Source organism: Nerophis lumbriciformis, linkage group LG15 (assembly GCF_033978685.3).
Source record: "Nerophis lumbriciformis linkage group LG15, RoL_Nlum_v2.1, whole genome shotgun sequence".
Lineage (NCBI taxonomy): Eukaryota > Metazoa > Chordata > Actinopteri > Syngnathiformes > Syngnathidae > Nerophis > Nerophis lumbriciformis.
In genome coordinates, this window is record NC_084562.2 from 13,358,718 (window position 1) to 13,382,475 (window position 23,758).

Below are 23,758 nucleotides of genomic sequence, written 5' to 3' on the forward strand. Positions count from 1 at the left end.
GTGGCTCAGTTCCTGCCAGCCGAACTGCCCCGCCTTGCAAAACCTTCTCTGCCTGCTGTTGCTCCAAGCCCGTCTCCGCCTCTTCTGTCTGCCGTGCCACGTGCTGCTCAGCCTTCTCCGCTTCCTGTTCCAGCCCAGTCATCTTCCGGGACAATCCTTGAAAAGTACAGTCCTGCTTGGGTAGATGAGTGGTACCGGAAGGTACTAATTGAACTAAAACTTGAGGAACAATCCCAAGCGGCAGAGGACACTCCGCCTGCTATTGAACAGCATAATAGACATTTTGAACAATCAAAAGGAGAGGAGCCTACCCCCCTCCTCACCTCCTCCCACCCACCCCTAAACACTGTTCCAGACTGCACAGAACGCGTCTGGGATCCGCTTCTAGAGGGGGGGGGCTAGTGCAGGGTGCTTTGCTGGTGGGAGGGCACAGCTGCGCCCAGCCAGACAGCAACCTCCGGCCCGGCCGTCACCACCAATCCTTCGGCATGCTAAGCCGCAACCTCCTGCCCGGCCACCGCCACCAGTTCTTCGGCGTGCTAAGCCGCAACCTCCTGCCCAGCCGCCACCACTGGTTTTCCGGCCTGCTAAGCCGCAACCGCCAGCTAGGCCACCTCCACCTGCACCTAAGCTAGCGCCAAGTCCAAGGCTAGCTCCACCACGTCAAGCTCCACCACGCCAAGTCCCAAGACTGGTTTCCGCACCAGCACCGACTCCAAGTCTGGTTCCCGCACCAGCACCGACTCCAAGTCTGGTTCCCGCACCAGCACCGACTCCAAGTCTGGTTCCCGCACCAGCACCGACTCCAAGTCTGGTTCCTGCACCAGCACCGACTCCAAGTCTGTGTCCCGCACCAGCACCGACCCCAAGGCTGGTTTCCGCACCAGCACCTGCTTCCACGGCAACGACAATGACAGCCCAGACGCCTGCGCCTCTGACACCGCCCATGCCAACAGCTGAGCCGCCTGCTTTGCCGCCTGCTCCGCCCATGCCGGCAGACGAGCCGCCTGCTCCGCCTACGCCGGCAGACGAGCCGCCTGCTCCGCCACTGGCTCCGCCCACACCGGCGCTTCCTCCTGCTTCCACGGCGACGTCGACTCCTCCTGCTTCCACGGCGGCGTCGATCATATTCTGTTTATGTTTTCAGTTCGCTTGTGTTCTCAGCACCTTTTGAGTTTGTGTTTCTCAGTTGCCATGACGGCAGATTATAGTCACCTGCCTCTGGTTAGTGTTCCGGACGCGCACCTGTTTCCCGGGCACTAATCAGAGGGCTATTTAGTTTACGTGCTGGCCTCACTCGGTCTGTTGGTCTTGTTTGCTCCCTGCAACTAGAATAAATCATTTATTCTCACCTGCAAGCCACTTCCTGACATCCCTCTGCATCTTGAAAAGACGACTTCCGGCATCACAATGCCACGCAAGTGTAACAGTTTGCAGGGAGAGCTGTGTATCATCAGCATAGCAATGGAAGGGAATTCCATGCCTGCTGATGAAACAGCCAAGGGGTAGCAGATACAAGGTGAACAGGGTTGGGCCGAGGACAGATCCCTGGGGTACACCGCAGGTGACAGGCAGGGTGCGTGAATGTGAACCTCCCAGGGAGACATATTCTGACCGACCGGAGATGTAGGACTTGAACCACTGGAGTGCTGTATTGTTGAGACCGATGGTGGATTGAAGGCGACTGATTAGGATGTTGTGATCGACAGTGTCAAATGCGGCTGTAAGGTCCAATAGGATTAACAGAGAGGGAGAGCCGGCGTCCGCCGCCATCAGGAGGTCGTTAGTGACCCTGACCAGGGCGGTTTCTGTACTATGGGCAGAACGGAAACCAGTTTGAAATTTTTCGCTGATGTTGTTGAGTTTGAGATGAGTTTGAAGCTGTGAGGAGACTACTTTCTCCAGTATTTTAGGGAGGAATAATAATAATAATAATAATAATACCTGGGATTTATATAGCGCTTTTCTAAGTACCCAAAGTCGCTTTACATGTAGAACCCATCATTCATTCACACCTGGTGGTGGTAAGCTACTTTCATAGCCACAGCTGCCCAGGGGTAGACTGACGGAAGCGTGGCTGCAATTTGCGCCAACGGCCCCTCCGACCACCACCTATCATTCATTATTCAGTTCACCGGTATGAGTGGCACCGGGGGCAAAGGGTGAAGTGTCCCGCCCAAGGACACAACGGCAGCGATTTTTGGATGGTAAGAGGCGGGGAGCGAACCTGCAACCCTCAGGTTTCTGGCACGGTTGCTCTACCCACTACGCCATGCCAGAATGGTAGGTTTGAGATGGGCCTGTAGTTGGAGAGGGTGTCTGGGTCAAGGGAGGGTTTTTTAAGAAGAGGGGTGAGGATGGCGGTCTTAAGAGCTGATGGAATGTGGCCGGTCTGAAAGGAGAGGTTGATGATGATGTTGATCAGGGGGCTTATTGTACAGATGTTGGTTTTGACTAGGGTGGTGGGAAGAGGGTCCAGGGCACAGGTAGGGGGCTTCATTCCTCTGACAATGTCCTCAATCTCTTGCTGTGTAGTGCTGGTGAAAGATGAGAGGGGGTTAGGGATCAGAGGCAGTGGGACGATGGTTGGGACAATTTGAGTGACGTTGCCAGAAAGGAGGGAGCGGATGTTGTCGACCTTAGTTGTGAAGTTCTGTCGACCATCTGAAGATGGTCGACACTGTTTACCATGCTTCTTTGATGTTCGTCACAAAACTGTAAAGCCATGACACACCACTGTGACTTATACTCTCGGGTGGGATGGCCTTCTCTGTCCACTAGGAGACAGTGTCAATGGTACTTTTTTATTTACAAGGCTCTTCAGGGACTATTGCCCTCGTACATTGATTACACAGAGAAGTACGGACTCTTATGCACTAAGATCTAATGATCTGCCCCTTTTGCTTGCACAGAGAAAAAAAAAGTTTGTCTATGCAACTCCTTGTGCTTGGAAAATGCTACAAAGAGACTGGGAGCTGAGTTTTTATCCTTAAATACTTTGAAATCTAAACTGAGAGCATTTGAAGCGGTTTCAGTTATTTGTATCCCGTTTTACTTGATGTCTATCCTTTCATTTTAGTGTGTATGTAATTGCAAATGTAATTCTATGTGTAACTTTGCTGCCTCTTTGCCTGGACTCCCTTGAAAAAGAGGTTTATTTGGATCCTGGCTAGTTTCAGGCTGTGGATCAAGGTGATACCTCGCAAACAAACCTCCACCAACACAGTTTCCATCACATCCGCTCACATAGAGCAGATAGCGCTTAATTAGAGAGAGTTCTAAGGTCTGCTGAATGAAAATTAATCAACATATTACATGCCAAGACAGTGCAGCCTCCACCAGCACTGAGCACCGTTTTATAAAATAAGACATTTTAGATCAACATGCCCAAATATAAACTTAATTTATCTTGTTTTAACCCAAACAGTGGAAAAACCTGTGTTTATCAACCCATGAAAACTATAGACACCTCTCAATGCTACATTCTTATTTAAAAAGGTATTTTATTCAAGACATAAGTTTTACCTACCATAGTCAGCTCCATATTGAATAACTTTATTTGATTAGACCAATACATATTGATCAACATACAAGCAACATAATCACAGTAAATATGCCAAAATTGCTACATAAGCTAAATTTCATCTGTATATTTTTTTTGAAAATGATTTAATAAAAAATATAATTTGTTTATGTTCTAAAAATAACCCACTTCATAAAAATGTACATTGTGCTAAGATTAAGATGTAGTGTATGCCGTGCCATTTCAAACTATTGTTTTTTCCGGACTGTAAGCTATACCCACTAAATTTCAGAATGTTTTTTTTTTCTCCATATATTAGCCGCAGATATATACATTGTGAAATTAGTTATTTACAAAGAAAGATTTTGCAAATGTTTCTTTACATACCTTCATTGTTTCCAAATGGTGTCTGTAACACGGCAGTAAAACAGGTGATCAAACAAAACAGAAGTCATCATCATGGACCCACTAGCTCCAGAAGCTAGCTCTCCAATCAGCTAAACAGACTCAATAACTCCATGGTAGCGTTTTGGTGAATTTACTGAGGAATTTGAAAGACAAAAAGAATACAAAAAGAATGTTGTTATAAGTTAATAATACTAAAACAGACACTAGTAAACATGTTAGCATATTAGCTAATGTTAACGACTCTAGCTTCATTACGTTACGATAGCACGTATAAATATGCATGAAAATGCTCTTACAGACATCACACATGGGACGGATTAGTAAGTAAACATAGTTTTAGTTATATTGTAAAACTTACAAATGTTGCTTGGCGTGATGAATTTTGAGCAGAAACGCTATGGACGGTTTTACTTCCGATTCAAGGCATTAAAACAGGAAGTACATTTTCAACCCGCAACATCTGCAGTGAGCGAACTTGTCCAAAAATGGCGCCACAGCATATACAATAAAACACCATGGCAGTGTCTCTACGTGGGTTTAATGACATTTTTTTAACACAAAACATTATGGCCGTTGGCAAAGAACAATCCATAAACTAGCCACACTGTTTTATAAGCCACAGGGTTCAAAGCGTATTAAAAAAAAGTAGCGGCTTATAGTTTTGATCAAACACAAGCAAAACTTGTTATGAATTATCTCTGTCATTTGTATTCATTGGTTTCTTTAAAGGTAGGAAATCTATCGTTATATCAAATTGTTTGTGATTGAGATTTTATTTTTAGGCCATATCGCCCATGGCGGAAATAGTGGAGTAATATTGTTGTGGCCTCACTAACACACAATAATAAATAATTGCGTATCTTGTGTTGCGAGAACATTCCACATGCTGTCCACAAATCCTTAGGATGGACATATTTGTAATACACTAATAGAACCTCTTGCAAAAGTAGTTGAGGATTGCTACAATTTATTATCATGTTAAGGGCATCATAATCCTCCATTAACAATTGTTTTTATCAATCATTTGTCAATTTGGCTCCACAATGGCATTTCTCAATAGTCACATACAGTTTAATTAGCATTGTTTTTTTGTATTGTTGGGGTTTTTTTCACCGCAGTGTATTTGATGCAATTTGCCACAGCCTCTTGCAAATTAAATTGTCTACCTATTCATTAGTGGCGCTCTGAAATCATTTGATGTACACTGCATGGATATTCTGGTGTTCTCTGCTACACACGCAAACCTTAAGCCCCTCATTCCTAAGAGAATACTGTTGTGATAGATCTAAAGAGAACTCCAGGGGTGGAAGCGTCCATGAAACTTGGGAGTGAATAGCTCATTTCCTACATATATATGTATATTGCAGTTGGGCCTGCTTTGTGTATGGATTATTGTTTATGAAAACAGATTTGCATAATTGGCTGTGATGCATGTATTTTTTTGAAAAAAGGTTTAAAAAAATGTATACGTATATTTCAAAATAGAAATGTGTGATTAGTATCAACATATATTTTTCTTCTACATTACATTGTTTCAATTATTTTATTATTACACTGTAACACCAGCTCCACACTCGTGGTTTATTGACATCATTTATCCTCCCCCTCCTGAATGTTGGAGTTTAGTTTGGCAGTTAGGTAAGCAATCCTTTAAATTAGAAATTAAAAAAACTTCCAACCTGAGGCTGATTATTAAGAGTCTCCACATGGAAGTAAAACTCTGCACACAAAGGAAAAATTAACAACATTATTTGCCCATGTGGCTGTACAGGACAGGCTAATTATAAAAAAAAAAATAAAAAAGTAAAGTATGACATGAGGTGCACATACATGTAGGAGTCATGTTAAATCAACAATACTGTTTGGTTTAATCTGTAAAAAAAAAACATACAGTATAAAGGTTGGCTATGCCGATAGCTTAATGCTAACATAGAATGGACAAGCCCATTGACAGGCTAACGAAAAAATAGCATCGCGATCGTTTTAAACTTTTACAAATGCGTAACAAAAGAGATTTTAAAGGAACAAAATTGTTGAAAAATTGCAAATACATTTCTACCTTTAGGTATATATAGTCACCAAACTTTGTGCCCGCTAACTTTTTAAGGTTGCACGATAAAGACAATTGAAAATATAAATTATATACATTTGGCAGACAATAGAGCTTTTAATATAATCGTATACAGCGTCCTCAACGCAATGTAGCATCCTCGTTTGCAAGCTAGCGGCTAACGTCACTCCACTCTGCAGCTTCTCAATCAATAATCTCCGCCTCCACGGCAGCTAATTAATTGTGTTTTTTACAAGTAATATTATCACATATACATTCACTGTACAAACACATATACACATTCTGTACATATACATTCATTGTACAAACACATATACACATTCTGTACATATACAAGTACATATGCATACTTACACTCATGCACATAATCACGTTTCATCAAACATATATTAACGTTGTTGCCCTAGGGTAAACTGGGTGTAACACATGGCACACTGACAAAGCTTAACCTATTGTGACTATAACAATCTACAAGGTTAATGTAGGTTGCTTCTCTTTCTCCCCCTCCATTTTTCTGCATTCTTTCGTATCTCAAGTTATCATTACGTATATGTATTGTTGCATTTAAACAACTGTATTGTTGATAATAAAGGTAAATTATTGGTATTGTTCATTATCAATAGCGCTATTTCTATCGGTATTTGTATTGATCCATTTGTAGTGTAATAATGCTCATTGTCATTTCTGTATTATTCTTTATTTTTCGCTAACTGCTTATTTGCTATTACTTTTACCATCATATTTGTACATGTCATATTTGCTGATGTTGCTCTATTGTTGTTGTTGTTGTTGTTTGCTGTTGTTGTTTTTGTCTCTCTGTCTAATCCCCCTCTTGTCCCCACAATTTCCCCCTCTGTCTTCTTTTTTTTTCTCTTTCTATCCCCTCCTGCTCCGGCCCGGCTGCACTAAATGATAATATAAATACATTTAATAAAGTCAAATACAAATAAGGCAACAAGAGAAGTATCCTACACTTCTCTTTTGTAAAGTAAATCTGAACAGCCGACATGGGCATCTACATCAACTATATGATTTGCCTGAGAAGCTGGACAGGACACACACACACACAAAAAAAAAAAAGAAAAAAAAAAAAAAAAGAAAAAAAATGTAATATTATCACTGGAGGACTAGAGAACAATGAATATCTAAACAGGCTACACTACACACTGTAAGAGGGTACGAAAGGCATAGCTAACTGTTAATCTAGAGCTCTTGAATATAGACGGGTGGGCAGACTGATCGTATCAGTTACTACAGTGATTAGATCGATATTTTATATTATAAAATGTTTTAAAATTATATACAAACTCAAATAATACGAGCCAATGGTAATGTTTGGTTTTGTTTAATTGTTTTGCACTATTGACTTTATTATACATTTTGTCTGTAATAAAAGGGAACAAGAAAATTATATAATTATAATAAATATCAATAATAATGCGTAATAATTTTGAAACAACTAAAAATAAAAATGGAATAATATTGCAAATATAAAAACATTGTTGGGTTTTCAAACGGTTTCAACTGAATGCATTTTTTGCATTCATAAAGTGGGTTGCAATCCATATTAAATATGGATCGTTGATATTTAGGGCAAAATGTGAGTAATAGAATTTGCTACATATATTGCAATTATGTGATTAAGAATGCTGTATTTATGCATAAAATAAGACATTTTTTTCCCTCCTTTTTTTAGGTTCCTGATAGTTATTGCTTGCCTGATTCTCAGTGTCCTCTCAACCATGGCCGAGTACCACACCCTGACTTACAGGAGCCTCTACTGGGTGGTGAGTCTTTATTTGTGTGATTGTTACTTTTTCTTCATCAACTTTGATTTGATTTGATCTGGAAGTGATGCATCATTTACATTAACAGAGACTGCTAATGTAAATAATTCAGTGCTAATCTAAAGTTTCAGACAAACAAACAACTTAAACAATAGCTTTACAGATATTCTTAAAGATTGTATTTACGAGCCGCGCAATGTTATTGAGTTAGAAGCGCTGACTTACTCGGATCAGTGTTTTATGAGTCAGAGGTGGCAGGTAGATGCAGATTGATTGGACTTCTGAGAAATCTCAGAGGGAAAGCACATCTTCCCAATAACACTGCTGTTTTCATTGCTCTTACTGGCTGCACCATTTTTCTCTGCGGTATCCTGACATGAACTGTTTCTTCTCAGCTGGTTAGCTTTTATTAGGTTAGTGCTGGATTGTGGTGCATTAAAACGTTCAGTTTCAGATTCAGACTTCCCAACATAAGAAAAACAACTCCTATGTATACAGTAAGCAATGATAACAATCTACAGTGCATGGAGTAAAACTCATCCAAAAATCAAAAACGTCTTGGACTTAAAACGTATTGCCAAGTGCACTTTTTCAAAGACAAAGCGCAATCTGCTCTGGGAAAGTGCTTGTCTTCCATTGTTAAAAAAACATTTCACATTCAGATCACATATATTTGCATTCAATTAGCAATTAGCTTGCAGCGTGTTTATTGAAATATATACATATATGAAGTGTGTGATTAACCCAAATGTATACGGTGTGACTATGTGTAGCGATTATATGAGGCGTGTTACCAGGTGGTGTTGAAGGTGTGTGTTGAGATCGGTGCAGAAGTCCAGAAAGGGCAAGGCAGGCTCGGAGGTCCAGGGACAGGCAATAGGTCAGGGCTGGAGCAAGGCGTCGGGGTCCAAGAGCAGGCGTGAGGTCGAGATCCAGGGAGGCAGCAGAGAGTCCAGTGGGGATCCAGGGAGACGAGACACACTGCTCGAAACCAAGGGATGACAAAGGGCTGCTGGATGACGACACAGGACAAGACACAATGAGCACAACGGAAGGGAAACAAAAAGAGCACATGAGCAAGGAAGCGAGAGACGTAGAAGGCTTTCTGTACAAGTACAAGTAGCTATGTTCTGGCACTAGAACGCAGGACACGCTGGTTTATGAAGACAGGAGTTTCATCAGCGTCAGGTGTGTTGATTGCAGATTGCAGGAGTAACGTCTTTAATTCATTAGTACCGCAGTACTTTCTTGGCACCGGTAAACCGTACAACCCTAATCGGGATATTTATGTTTGTCCATATCACACAGTTCTACTCGGTAAGCAGAAAAGCTACATCGACCCTGCACAACACAGACCTCCCAACCCTGGCTTAAAGCTTGCGGCTGAGAGCCAACATAGACAGAATGGATCAGCTTTATTTAGCAGACCAAACCTCAACAACGAACAGGTCTGCATCCATGCACTGAAGATTAAATGATAATCATCCCAATTGTCCTCCACAATGTGTCTGACACATCAGTGCATAAGTCCTAAAGCGAAGACCGACTTAGAGACTTCAAGATGACCAAACACAAGTTGGTTTATGTCTTAGCCTTTCCTGTGCTGGACAGTGACTCAACCTCATCAAACATATAAAGAATGGTTGTGAGCACAAACCCAGCACAAGCCTACGCCACGGTTCAGCACTGCACCATCATAAAGAAACTTCTGGGCATGTCAAATAACAGGTAACCTCTAACTATGCAAAGTCATTAAAAGCCTATTTGACTAAAGGCGAGTCCACCAAGAAAAGAAAATGGAAATCCAGAAGATATTCCCTCCCATAAGGCTACGTACGGGCCCCTCTCTTCAACATTTACACCAATGACCAGCTACTTTTCCCAAAATGTTGCCGTTTCACCTACGCCAGGACACTGTTCTTTAAATCACACCTCCAGAACACCACAGCCAAGCTATACACCTTTAAAAACATCCTGCACAAACTAGTGACTTCTAAGTGGGGCGCTGACCCATCAATTGTCCAAACAACCGCTTTAGCCATGTGCTTTTCCTCGAGCAGAATATGCGTGTTCAAGCTGGAACCTTTCCCATCATACCAAACCGGTCTACATAGCCTGCCGGATCATCATGGGATGCATAGAGTCAACCCCTGCCCCATGCCCTTTATGCCCCAGCTGAAGTCTAAAGTTAGCTTCCTGGTGACAGTCCAACCACTCCAGAAATCCAAAGAAACTGGAACGACTAACATCTGGAAAGATACATAGTTCCAACTTGAACCCGGAGCCCATGAATTGATGGAGAGAGCAATCACACCAAGGAAATGCCTTAGCAATGGTTACCACCTTCTATGACCGACCTGGAAGACCCTCAACAGAATATGTGTGTGGAGCAGGGTAAAGCACTGATGAAAAAAATAGAACTTCCACACAAAAGACATTGTGTAGCAGTGCAGACCATGTCTGACCTACAAGAATGTGAAGATGTCCTCCAATGCAGGCCCCAAAACCACACCAGCTGGAACCTTTGCTGAATACTGGCAATGGGACCTGTGGGATTCCAAAGACTTCAAGAAGTCCACAATGAATACATTGAACGATACAGGCACACATCTTAGATTCAAGAGAACCAGTTAACATAATTTTAATGCAATTTGCTTCAGCATATTTATTTTTTAAATAATTGACTGTGATGAGAAAAAATATTTAATACGGTAATCCCCTTACCAACTATTACCACACTCAACAAAATTAAAAAGGGAAACATTATTTGCCAATTTGGAATATGAGACCATTCTAAATATATGAAATGCTCTTTTGAGGCTATATTCATTTATTTTTAAACATTCTCACTGACTTGACAAAGGTCGATGAACAGGTAATTGCTTCCTAATTTTAAACCAGATTGTTAACTTCTACATGTTGGTGTTATTGTGTGGCCTAATTCCTTTTTCAATTCATTTGTCATCTGCACACTCCACCGGCGATGAAGATTGAATCAGCACTGTTTTTTGTAGGATTGTTTTAATTAACACCTATTGTGATCGTTGGGGTTTGTTCGTCTGTTAGTTATCAACCAAACTCAAAAGGTTTTGGATGAATTTTCATGAAAATTTTAGGAAATTTCCAAAATAGGATAAGGAACCATGAATTATATTTTGGGCCTGATCCGGATCATTTCAACTATGTTACCTTACAATTACGTTACAAGCTTTCATTTAGGTGTGTTAGTGTTGTCCCGATACCAATATTTCGGGAGCGGTACCGGTACCAAAATGTATATCAATACTTTTCGGTTTCTAAATAAAGGCGACCACAAAAAATTGCATTATTGGCTTTATTTCAAAAGTATTTTAACTGTACTTTTTAGAAGCAGTATAGTACCGAATATGATTCATTAGTACTGTATTTTTCGGAGTATAAGTCGCACCGGTGTATAAGTCGCACCTGCCGAAAATGCATAATAAAAAAAGAAAAAAACATATATAAGTCGCACTGGAGCCCGGCCAAACTATGAAAAAAACTGGGACTTATAGTCCGAAAAATACGGTATTGCGATACTATACTAATACAGGTATACCGTACAACATTAATGTGTATGTATGCTGGCAGCTCTATAGAGACAAAGATAGTGGATAACTGACAAGAAGGTTCACTTAGTTTGTTTTTTTATTATGCTAGTGATAGCTTAAAAATGTATAGGATTTACATCAAACCTTTTATGAAAATGCTTAAAATGGGGTAAGGAATAAGGAAAAAATCTTTGCAAAGAATCTTTGCAGCCCTAGTTATCTTACCGTGTCGTTGCAAGTGTCAACTTTATGTGTGTGTATGCTCGCCGCCCTCACCTCCACCCACAAAGAGAAAAACAATAGATGACTGACATGAGGGTTCACTTCATTTCTTCCATTCTACTATAAACACCTTTAAAAGTTACGGCACATGTTGAATACATTTTCAGAAAATGTCCAAAATGGGATAAGGAACTAGTGATTACATTTTACATCTCATATCCGAGTACTTTTTCTAGTTGCCATCCGTGGTCAAGCTAATTAGTAATATTAAAATTGGACGGAACGGTAAAGTTGGGTTTGTTCTCACCTCTCCAGCGTTACCCAATATAACATTTTGATGTTTTCAAAATGGGAACCAGAATGTACAGAATAATGTTGTCTAGGATTTTCCAAACGTATTGTTTTTTTTTTTTTTATTGCTGCAACGTGCCCGACTGACTACATGAAGTCCAAGGTGGTCTGTAATGTTAATGGTCTGTATCTATATAGATGTTTATATTAGGGATGTCCCGATCCGATATTTGGATCGGATCGGCTGCCGATATTTGCCAAAAATTGCGTATCGGCAAGGCATGGGAAAATGCCGATCCAGATCCAGTTTTTAAAAAAATTCCGGTCCGTGTTTTCCAACGCACCGATTTAAATAATACATTCCACTTTTCTGCTGCTCCCATATTCCGTTCCGCATTTTCCAGCACACCTTCAACACATCCACAGGTCTGTGAATTCTCACGCAGTTGCTTTTAGCTGCTGGCATTACACGACAGGCTCTTCTCACTCTTTCCTGTGTCTCCCTCTCACAGACAGCAAGCGCACCTTCTTACACACGTCACATACTGTCACGTCATACGTCACATACTGTCACGTCATACGTCACATACGTATACATCCTCCCCGAGCAGAGAGGTAACAGCATGGCTAACGTTAGCTGTGATGCTAGCGCAGCCGTGTGACCAACGCTCCCTCTAAGGTGCGCGCCTGTGCAATTGTGCACTGCTCAAACGTCCTCTGCGCATAGCAATTATATGCCACGCACAAAATCTAATAAAAAAATAAGCGCATAACAATTTTCGACACACGGACACGACAGAGAAAACAGTTTTCGTCATCATTGTTCAAATATTGTAAGGTCTGTCGAGACGCTTATCTCCATTCGGTGCCACACGTCCACACCATCAAAATGCCGAGGCAAAAATTTCCAGATTAACACCGTATGAAAAAATGTGTGATTTTTTTTAGTTGTGATTTCCTTCTCTGCATGAAAGTTTAAAAGTAGCATATATTATTGCAGTATGAAGAAGAATGTTTTAATGTAGACATGCAAGCCTTGAAAGAAAATTTTGAAAATCAAGACTACATTTCCTGCAAATGGGTGCATTTCTACCCTATATTTTAACTTTAGATTTATTCTCATATTAAACTCTTTTGGCTGTCTTTTTGACACTTACATCCGGCACCCCCTCCACACCCTGGATTATAAATAATGTAAATAATTCAATGTGATTATCTTGTGTGATGACTGTATTATGATGATAGTATATATCTGATAGTATATATCTGTATCATGAATCAATTTAAGTGGACCCCGACTTAAACAAGTTGAAAAACTTATTCGGGTGTTACCATTTAGTGGTCAATTGTACGGAATATGTACTTCACTGTGCAACCTACTAATAAAAGTCTCAATCAATCAATCAAAACACATAGAATCATCATACTGCTGTGATTATATGCATCAAGTGTTCATTCAAGGCTAAGGCAAAATATCGAGATATATATTGTGTATCGCAATATGGCCTTAAAATATCGCAATATTAAAAAAAGGCCATATCGCCCAGCCCTAGTTCAATGATGCCATTTCTGTTTGTCATGTATAATTTTGTCTATTTTGTGTTTATCCTTGAATAAACAGGTCAGTTTCTTGTTACCAACCATTGTGTATTATTGAAACTCCCCTAATTCAGCTGGCTAGTTGTTATCAAGAGTACTAAAACCCTTTTCAACATGATTCTGACAACTAAGTAGGCTAAATAACTTTAAACTTTAATACATGCTCGGATAGGCCAGTATCGGTCAGTATCGGCATCGGTCAGTATCGGTATCGGATCGGAAATGCAAAAACAATATCGGTATCGGATCGGAAGTGCAAAAACCTGGATCGGGACATCCCTAGTATCTATATAGATGTTTATATACACTATATTGCCAAAAGTATTTGGCCCCCTGCCTTGACTCACATATGAACTTGAAGTGCCATCCCATTCCTAACCCATAGGGTTCAATATGATGTCGGTCCACCTTTTGCAGCTATCACAGCTTCAACTCTTCTGGAAAGACTGTTCACAAGGTTGCGGAGTGTGTTTATAGGAATTTTCAACCATTCTTCCAAAAGCACATCAGTGAGGTCACACACTGATGTTGGTCGAGAAGGCCTGGCTCGCAGTCTCCATTCTAATTCATCCCAAAGGTGTTCTATCGGGTTTAGGTCAGGACTCTGTGCAGGCCAGTCAAGTTCATCCACACCAGATTCTGTCATCCATGTCTTTATGGACAGTCAGCGACCTCTTTGCACTATGCGCTTCAGCATCCGCTGACCCCTCACTGTCAGTTTACATGGCCTACCACTTCGTGGCTGAGTTGCTGTTGTTCTCAAACTCTTCTATTTTCTTATAATAAAGCCGACAGTTGACTTTGGAATACTGAGGAGCGAGGACATTTCACGACTGGATTTGTTGCACAGGTGGCATCCTATGACAGTTCCACGCTGGAAATCACTGAGCTCCTGAGAGCGGCCCATTCTTTCACAAATGTTTGTAGAAACAGTCTCCATGCCTAAAGTGCTTGATTTTATAAACCTGTGGCCAGGCCAAGTGATTAGGACACCTGATTCTGATCATTTGTATGGGTGGCCAAATACTTTTGGCAATATAGTGTAAATGTTTGTGAAGCTTTTTTGTATGTTATAGGGGTCGAATCAGGCCCGGCCCTAATCAATCTGGCGCCCTAGGCAAGATTTTAGGTGGCGCCCCCCCACATCGGCAGTGAAGTGTATATACTCACAAGAACCCGAATAGCTTTGTCTTTGACCTTTTTTTTTTTACTTACAACTATACCTAATATATAAAGGGGTGGAAAAGTGACTATTACCTGCAGGGCAAACATTAGCTAACCAGAAGGCAATAATGTAAACAAAAAACACCTGCTTAAAAGATCTAATACAAATGTCCCTGAGGAATGTAAGGTGGGAGTACTGTAATTACCTAACGTTACATTATTATTTTCCATAACAATTTAGCCCCCTCCACAATATTAACCCGACATTAAAACAGAACTAGCTATTTATTGATTAGCAATTGCCGAATCATGTAACATTAGCTTAATGCTAAAAAGCCAGGTTACTATCACATTCTGTAACAGACAAATAATTTCATGTAGGCTAACGTTACCTACCTGCTACCTCTGTCTTTTCTCGTTTCTCCTCTTCTTTTCTCTTTTTTCTTCCCTGGGCACCTGACAGTTTTGGCCGTTTTGACATCTTGTGTTGATTTTTTGATGTGGTGACGTCCAAAAAGAGTCATGATACGGGAAGGGAGGGGGCGCACCGTGTGTGGGGAGGAGGGGGGACGTAATGTTGTAACAAATAATATTTCTATTAAATAGGCTTTACTTTGCATTTTAATTAACGTGAGATTATTTTTTGTATTTAGAAATAATAGTAACAACTTTTTTTTTCTTTTTTTTTTTTCTCCAACATTTGTGGCACTGGCATGGCGCCCCCTGATGGACGGCGCCCTTAGCATTTGCCTATACGGCCTATGCCACGGGCCGGCCCTGGGTCGAATTATGATTTTTTTTCTTCTACATTTAAAACACTTCCTTGTTGTCTACATAACAAGTAATTGTGGTTCTTTTGTCAAAATATTGCATAGATTATGTTTTGCAGACCATTTTCAAACCACTTTATGACGGTCTCTTCAGAGTGCGCTGTTTTGTGAGCGGTTTAACTTAAGTGCTTACACTTCGACTGCGTCTTTTCCCCGTCATCCATGTTGTAGTTTTTAGCGCTTCCATATGGAGTCTACTGACATATTAAGTTAGAACTAGATGCTACTTTGTATTAGAAATGGCATCAGTGGAGGATGCATGTGCATGTTCGAGCCAGTCTGCCCAACAACAAGAGGATAGAGAAAAATAGTGAGCTTATTGACTACAGTGTTGGACTACAATGGCGGACTCGCGCAAAGCTCTTCTGGTAAATCTTCACCATATACAGTACAGGCCAAAGGTTTGGACACACCTTCTCATTTCAATGTGTTTTCTTTATTTTCATGTCTATTTGTATTGTAGATTGTCACTGAAGGCATCAAAACTATGACACCTGTGAAGTGAAAACCATTTCAGGTGACTGCCTCTTGAAGTTCATTGAGAGAATGCCAAGAGTGTGCAAAACAGTAATCAGAGCAAAGGGTGGCTATTTTGAAATAACTAGAATATAAAAACATGTTTTTAGTTATTCCACCTTTTTTTGTTAAGTAGATAACTCCACGTGTTCATTCATATTTTTGATGCCTTCAATGATAATCTGAAATGTAGATAGTCATGGAAATAAAGAAAACCTATTGAATGAGAAGGTGTGTCCAAACTTTTGGCCTGTACTGTATGTTGATATTCGCTGACGTCACACTTGGTAAAAACATCACATTCTGGGTTAATTCCAAACGGCTCGTTTGAAGGAAGTATGAAGGAAATCAAGATTGTTTCACAAATATCTCTGCAATGCCTCCATGGTTTGATTTCATATTTACCGGACTCGAAGTATGCAGATCTTTAATACACAAAAACAGGTACCTATAGGTAAGAAAAGTCAGGTCCCCTTTAAGTTATTCACAGCAATGTCTTTTGGTCTTATTGGCCGCAGAATTATCGGCCATACTGGGTTCTTTTCGTCGCAGTGAAAAGGGCCTTCAACTATATAGGAGCTACGACTTGGTAAACACGCTGCTTATCTTCGTTTCTTCAAGGTTACATGTGTGGATAGCAGGGACTTCTTTATACAAGCACTCGGGCGTTGAGCCGCATTGCAACATACCTTGCTCCTGCCATCATTTCAATTAGATGTCCCTCAAGGCAGCTGATAGAAATTACACCCTGCGAGCTGGGGAACATTATTGTTGGTGTCGTTTTCTTCCTTTGTGATTGTCATTGCAGTGTTGCTCAGATGAGTGTCTTTGTTCTATCAAATATTACATTCCTTTCTTCATATGCTGCACATTTCATCTTTTATAATTGAATTCCCGTCAACATTACGTGCTTAAAAACAATGTTTTAGTACTCAGATATAACACAAAACATTTTAAATCCTCCCATCTTCCCTAGTCCCTGTACTGAGTATAAGTGATTCTGTTAAATGATTATATATATATATATATATATATATATATATATATATGTATATATATATATATATATATATATATGAAAAAATAATATGTACAGAATGTTACACTTACAATTAAAGTTCTTGAAAATAAAATACATTCGTAAAACAGCTAGATTATATATATATATATATATATATATATATATATATATATATATATATATATATATATATATATATATATGGGCAGCACGGTGGTAGAGGGGTTAGTGTGTCTGCCTCACAATACGAAGGTCCTGAGTAGTCTTGGGTCCAATCCCGGGCTCGGGATCTTTCTGTGTGGAGTTTGCATGTTCTCCCCGTGACTGTGTGGGTTCCCCCCGGGTTCTCCGGCTTCCTCCCACCTCCAAAGACATGCACCTGGGGATAGGTTGATTGGCAACACTAAATTGGCCCTAGTGTGTGAATGTGAGTGTGAATGTTGTCTGTCTATCTGTGTTGGCCCTGCGATAAGGTGGCGACTTGTCCAGGGTGTACCCCGCCTTCCGCCCGATTGTAGCTGAGATAGGCTCCAGCGCCCCCCGCAACCCCAAAAGGGAATAAGAGGTAGAAAATGGATGGATGGATGGATATATATATATATATATATATAGATATAGATATATATATATATATATATATATATATATATATATATATATATATATATATATATATATATATATATATATATATATATATATATATATATATATATATATATATATCCATCCATCCATCCATCCATCCTCTTCCGCTTATCCGAGGTCGGGTCGCGGGGGCAGCAGCCTAAGCAGGGAAGCCCACACTTCCCTCTCCCCAGCCACTTCGTCCAGCTCCTCCCGGGGGATCCCGAGGCGTTCCCAGGCCAGCCGGGAGACATAGTCTTCCCAACGTGTCCTGGGTCTTCCTCGTGGCCTCCTACCGGTCGGACATGCCCTAAACACCTCCTTAGGGAGGCGCTCGGGTGGCATCCTGACCAGATGCCCGAACCACCTCATCTGGCTCCTCTCGATGTGGAGGAGCAGCGGCTTTACTTTAAGCTCCCCCCGGATGACAGAGCTTCTCACCCTATCTCTAAGGGAGAGCCCCGCCACCCGGCGGAGGAAACTCATTTCGGCCGCTTGTACCCGTGATCTTGTCCTTTCGGTCATAACCCAAAGCTCATGACCATAGGTGAGGATGGGAACGTAGATCGACCGGTAAATTGAGAGCTTTGCCTTCCGGCTCAGCTCCTTCTTCACCACAACGGATCGATACAGCGTCCGCATTACTGAAGACGCCGCACCGATCCGCCTGTCGATCTCACGATCCACTCTTCCCTCACTCGTGAACAAGACTCCGAGGTACTTGAACTCCTCCATATATATATATATATATATATATATATATATATATATATATATATATATATTTATATATATTTATCTGTTTTACGAATGTATTTCATTTTAATTGTAAGTGTAACATTCTGTACATATCATTTTTATCTACTAAATGTTTGTTTCCAATAATGTGTTAATTGAATACATCAATGTCTCCAACACATCACTGTTGGTTTTAAATTAGATCTATGACGATTCTAATCTAAATTGAACACACTATCAAGTGATCTAGATCACTGGTATCAAACTCAAGGCCCGCGGGCCATATTTGGCCCGCCACATCATTTTAATTTGCCCCGTCACAGAATTTAAATGTGGCCCGCCATATCATTTTATGTGGTCTGCCATATCAATTTATTGTGGCCTGCGAAAGGCTGTAAATAAAAAAGCACTCTCTGGTACGTCACATCATTTAGATGGCTAGACACATATTTTTAATGTGCCCCACCAGGCCATTTTAAGTGGCCCACAACATAATGTATGTGGCCTGTGAAAGGCCTTAAATAAGGCTAAATGTATGTGTTCTTTAAATTTTGGCCGAAAAATGTTGCACATGCATTGGCATATGTTCTACACTTTAATATTAACTGATCGTCCAAACAATTGTTTTGTTATAAAAACAAACACTTTAAATATCTGCTTGTCATCTTGACTTATGATTTCAAAGCAAGTTATCCATCAATCTGTAAAAAATACAATAATCAAAAACAGTTGCCTTTGCAATGCTTTTATGCATTTAAATTCATAAATATTCACTGCTACATGTGGCCCTCTGAGGGCAACCATAATTGCGATGTTGCCCTCATTAAAAATGAGGGCATCTGGATAAGATGTATTTGATATGCTTTGGTGTAAAATTATAACCCGTATTTTGAGTGTGTCTGGAAACGGTTCGTGTGTGGAAGTATTCCAAGATTGCAAATTAAACCCTCTCAAAAAGTATTTGAAATTATCTTTTGAAAATGTACAGTTAAATTTAGATTTTCAGGAAGAACATTATCGCTGTTTTTTTTAGTAATGGTTGAAAAAAAGACTTCATGAACAATACAGTATATAGATTTGCCGGTCACAACATTAGGCACACCTGCACACTCCGAGAGAGAGACAGAGCCGCATAAAAAACCCCAGCATTTATGTCACTGCATGTGGCACATCGGTGATATTATGTGCATGCCGTGATTAGACACTACTTTGTCCAGCCTACTCTTGTGTTTCCACAAACCAAGTTGTAATGTGGTAATGGCGCCGTTTTTGTCTGAGTTTAGTGATTAATCCAACGTGTACTTACTGTTCCAAGTTGACACAGTCCCATGTGACATTGTGGACAAATAAACATAGACATCAGGGTATGGCATGAAAGGAGAAGGAATAACAATGGAGGCTAGGGTGTAGAGAGGAGGGACCTGGGAGAGAGCAGATACAAACCCCAAAACCAGTGAAGTTGGCACGTTGTGTAGATCATAAATAAAAACAGAATACAATGATTTGCAAATCCTTTTCAACCTATATTCAACTGAATAGACTGCAAAGACAAGATACTTAACGTTCGAACTGAAAAACTTTGTTATTTTTTGCAAATAGTAGCTCATTTGGAATTTGATGCCTGCAACATGTTTAAAAAAAGCTGGCACATGTGGCAAAAAAGACTGAGAAAGTTGGGGAATGCTCATCAAACACTTATTTGGAACATCCCACAGGTGAACAGGCTAATTCAGAACAGGTGGGTGCCATGATTGGGTATAAAAGCAGCTTCCATGGAATGCTCAGTCGTTAACAAACAAGGATTGATTGATTGATTGATTTACACTTTTATTAGTAGATTGCACAGTACAGTACATATTCCATACAATTGACCACTAAATGGTGACACCCGAATAAGTTTTCAACTTGTTTAAGTCGGGGTCCACGTTAATCAATTCATGGTACAAATATATACTATCAGCATAATACAGTCATCACACAAGTTAATCATCAGAGTACATACCATAGTGAGCTCAGAAAGCACAAGAACAAGTATATACATTTGATTATTTACAATCCGAGGAGGTGGGATGTGGTGGGGGGGAGGGGGTTATGCTAGGGTTGTAGCTGCCTGGAGGGGCGAGGGTCACCACTTTGTGAACAAATGCATGAGAAAATTGTCCAACAGTTTAAGAACAACATTTCTCAATGAGCTATTGCAGGGAATTTAGGGATTTCACCATCTACGGTCCATAATATCAACAAAAGGTTCAGAGAATCTGGAGAAATCACTGCACGTAAGCGATGCTATTACGGACCTTCGATCCCTCAGGCGGTACTGCATCAAAAAGCGACATCAGTGTGTAAAGGATATCACCACTTGGGCTCAGGAACACTTCAGAAAACCACTGTCAGTAACTACAGTTGGTCACTACATCTGTAAGTGCAAGTTAAAACTCTACTATGCAAAGCGAAAGTCATTTATCAACAACACCCAGAAACGCTGCCGGCTTCGCTGGGCCCGAGCTCATCGAAAATGGACTGATGCAAAGTGGAAAAGTGTTCTGTGGTTTGACGGGTCTGCATTTAATTATTTTTTTTTGGAAACTGTGGACGTCGTGTCCTCCGGAACAAAGAGGAAAAGAACCATCCGCATTGTTATAGGCGCATAGTTCAAAAGCCAGCATCTGTGATGGTATGGGGGTGTATTAGCGCCCAAGGCATGGGTAACTTACACAACTGTGAAGGCACCATAAATGTTGAAAGGTACATACAGGTTTTGGAGCAACATATGTTGCCATCCAATCAACGTTATCATGGACGCCCCTGCTTATTTCAGCAAGACAATGCCAAGCCACGTATTGCAACAGCGTGGTTTCATAGTAAAAGAGTGTGAGTACTCGACTGGCCTGCCTGTAGTCCAGACCTGTCTCCCATTGAAATTGTGTGGCGCAATATGAACCCTAAAATACCACAACAGACCCCGCACAATTGAACAACTTAAGCTGTACATCAAGCAAGAATGGGAAATAATTCCACCTGAAAAGCTTCAAAATTTGGTCTCCTCAGTTCTCAAACGTTCACTGAGTGTTGTTAAAAGGAAAGGCGATGTTACACAGTGGTAAAAATGCTCCTGTGCCTACTTTTTTGCAGTGTGTTGCTGCCATTAAATTCTAAGTTAATGATTATTTGCAAAAAAAAAAAGTGTTTCTCAGTTCGAACATTAAATATCTTGTCTTTGCAGTCTATTCAATTAAATATAAGTTGAAAATCATCAAATACGGTAATTGTATTCTGTTTTTATTTACAAATTACACAACGTGCCAACTTCACTGGTTTTGGGTTTTGTACTAGAAGTGGTCAGATGTGTATGTCCGCCAATCTGTGATGTCACAAATGACTCACCGTTAAAAAAAAGACTGCAAAATAGCGTTGACAGTCTTCCAAAACGGCGCACAAGCTCACGCCCAAATGCGTTACCTTATGATTTGATGCTTGGGCATTGTTTAACTTCAGTATGACACAATATTATATTTCTAATTGTATTTCCACATTACTAAACTGGATAGGAGTGTGTCATGTGATGAAAATATGTAAGATTCTATCCATCTATGACCTCATCCTTATCCCCTCTTTGTCCTTTCTTCCTAGGAAATTTTCCTTGTGGTCTTCTTCGGTGTGGAATACATTGTCCGGCTCTGGTCAGCAGGTTGCCGCAGTAAATATGTCGGCTTCTGGGGCCGACTACGATTTGCCAGGAAGCCAATATCTCTTATAGGTTTGAACAACACACCAATACCAACACATATCCAAGCTACCAATGGAATTATTAATCAACGTTTTCGTCTCATTTGTCAATGCATTATTCTCAACAGTTAATATTCTGTGTAATTTTTGACTGTGTCTTGATTTATTTCGTGTAACATATACGTAATTGTTCATTTGTTGTAAATAGCTCACATACTACTTGATATGTGATTGCTTGACTAATCTTGTCTTTGACACCTTGTTGAACATTCTTCCAAGGTCCGTTTTTCATTAATGTCTTTCATTCTCTAATAACAGATTTGATTGTTGTGGTTGCTTCCATACTCGTGCTAGCATTTGGTTCCAAAGGACAGATGTTTGCCGCCTCTGCAATGAGGTAAGACAAGACAATGTCGATCCATCCATCCACTTCCTGTACCACTTGTCCTTCTTAGGGCAGGGTACACCCTGGACTGATTACTATTCAGTCCCAGGGCACTTATAGACAGCATTCATACCTTTTGTCTTTAATTAACCTAACATGCATATGTATATATACAAACCCCGTTTCCATATGAGTTGGGAAATTGTGTTAGATGTAAATATAAACGGAATACAATGATTTGCAAATCCTTTTCAACCCATATTCAATTGAATGCACTACAAAGACAAGATATTTGATGTTCAAACTCATAAACTTTTTTTTTTTTTTGCAAATAATAATTAACTTAGAATTTCATGGCTGCAACACGTGACAAAGTAGTTGGGAAAGGGCATGTTCACCACTGTGTTACATGGCCTTTCCTTTTAACAACACTCAGTAAACATTTGGGAACTGAGGGGACACATTTTTTAAGCTTCTCAGGTGGAATTCTTTCCCATTCTTGCTTGATGTACAGCTTAAGTAGTTAAAAAAAAAGAAAAGAAAAAAAAAAAAAAAAAAAAAAGTTGTTCAACAGTCCGGGGGTCTCCGTTGTGGTATTTTAGGCTTCATAATGCCCCACACATTTTCAATGGGAGACAGGTCTGGACTACAGACAGGCCAGTCTAGTACCCGCACTCTTTTACTATGAAGCCACGTTGATGTAACACGTGGCTTGGCATTGTCTTGCTGAAATAAGCAGGGGCGTCCATGTAACGTTGCTTGGATGGCAACATCTGTTGCTCCAAAACCTGTATGTACCTTTCAGCATTAATGGTGCCTTCACAGATGTGTAAGTTACCCATGTCTTGGGCACTAATACACCCCCATACCATCACAGATGCTGGCTTTTCAACTTTGCGATTATAACAATCCGGATGGTTCTTTTCCTCTTTGGACACGACGTCCACAGTTTCCAAAAACAATTTGAAATGTGGACTCGTCAGACCACAGAACACTTTTCCACTTTGTATCAGTCCATCTTAGATGAGCTCAGGCCCAGCAAAGCCGACGGCGTTTCTGGGTGTTGTTGATAAATGGTTTTCGCCTTGCATAGGAGAGTTTTAACTTGCACTTACAGATGTAGCGACCAACTGTAGTTACTGACAGTGGGTTTCTGAAGTGTTTCTGAGACCCTGTGGTGAGATCCTTTACACACTGATGTCGCTTGTTGATGCAGTACAGCCTGAGGGCTCAAAGGTCACGGGCTTAGCTGCTTACGTGCAGTGATTTCTCCAGATTCTC

At 40.5% G+C, this 23,758-nt stretch overlaps 1 protein-coding gene across 2 annotated transcripts in view; it reads left to right on the forward strand.

Moving 5' to 3' along the window:
• The window catches only part of kcnq1.1 (potassium voltage-gated channel, KQT-like subfamily, member 1.1), a 127,297-nt gene that overhangs the window by 13,781 nt on the left and 89,758 nt on the right, over positions 1-23,758 (forward strand). For both annotated transcript variants that reach the window (XM_061974820.2, XM_061974819.2), the window contains exons 2-4: positions 7,699-7,789; positions 21,997-22,123; positions 22,411-22,489. In XM_061974820.2, the coding sequence (XP_061830804.2) occupies positions 7,699-7,789; positions 21,997-22,123; positions 22,411-22,489 (297 nt within the window). The remainder of the gene's footprint in view (positions 1-7,698; positions 7,790-21,996; positions 22,124-22,410; positions 22,490-23,758) is intronic.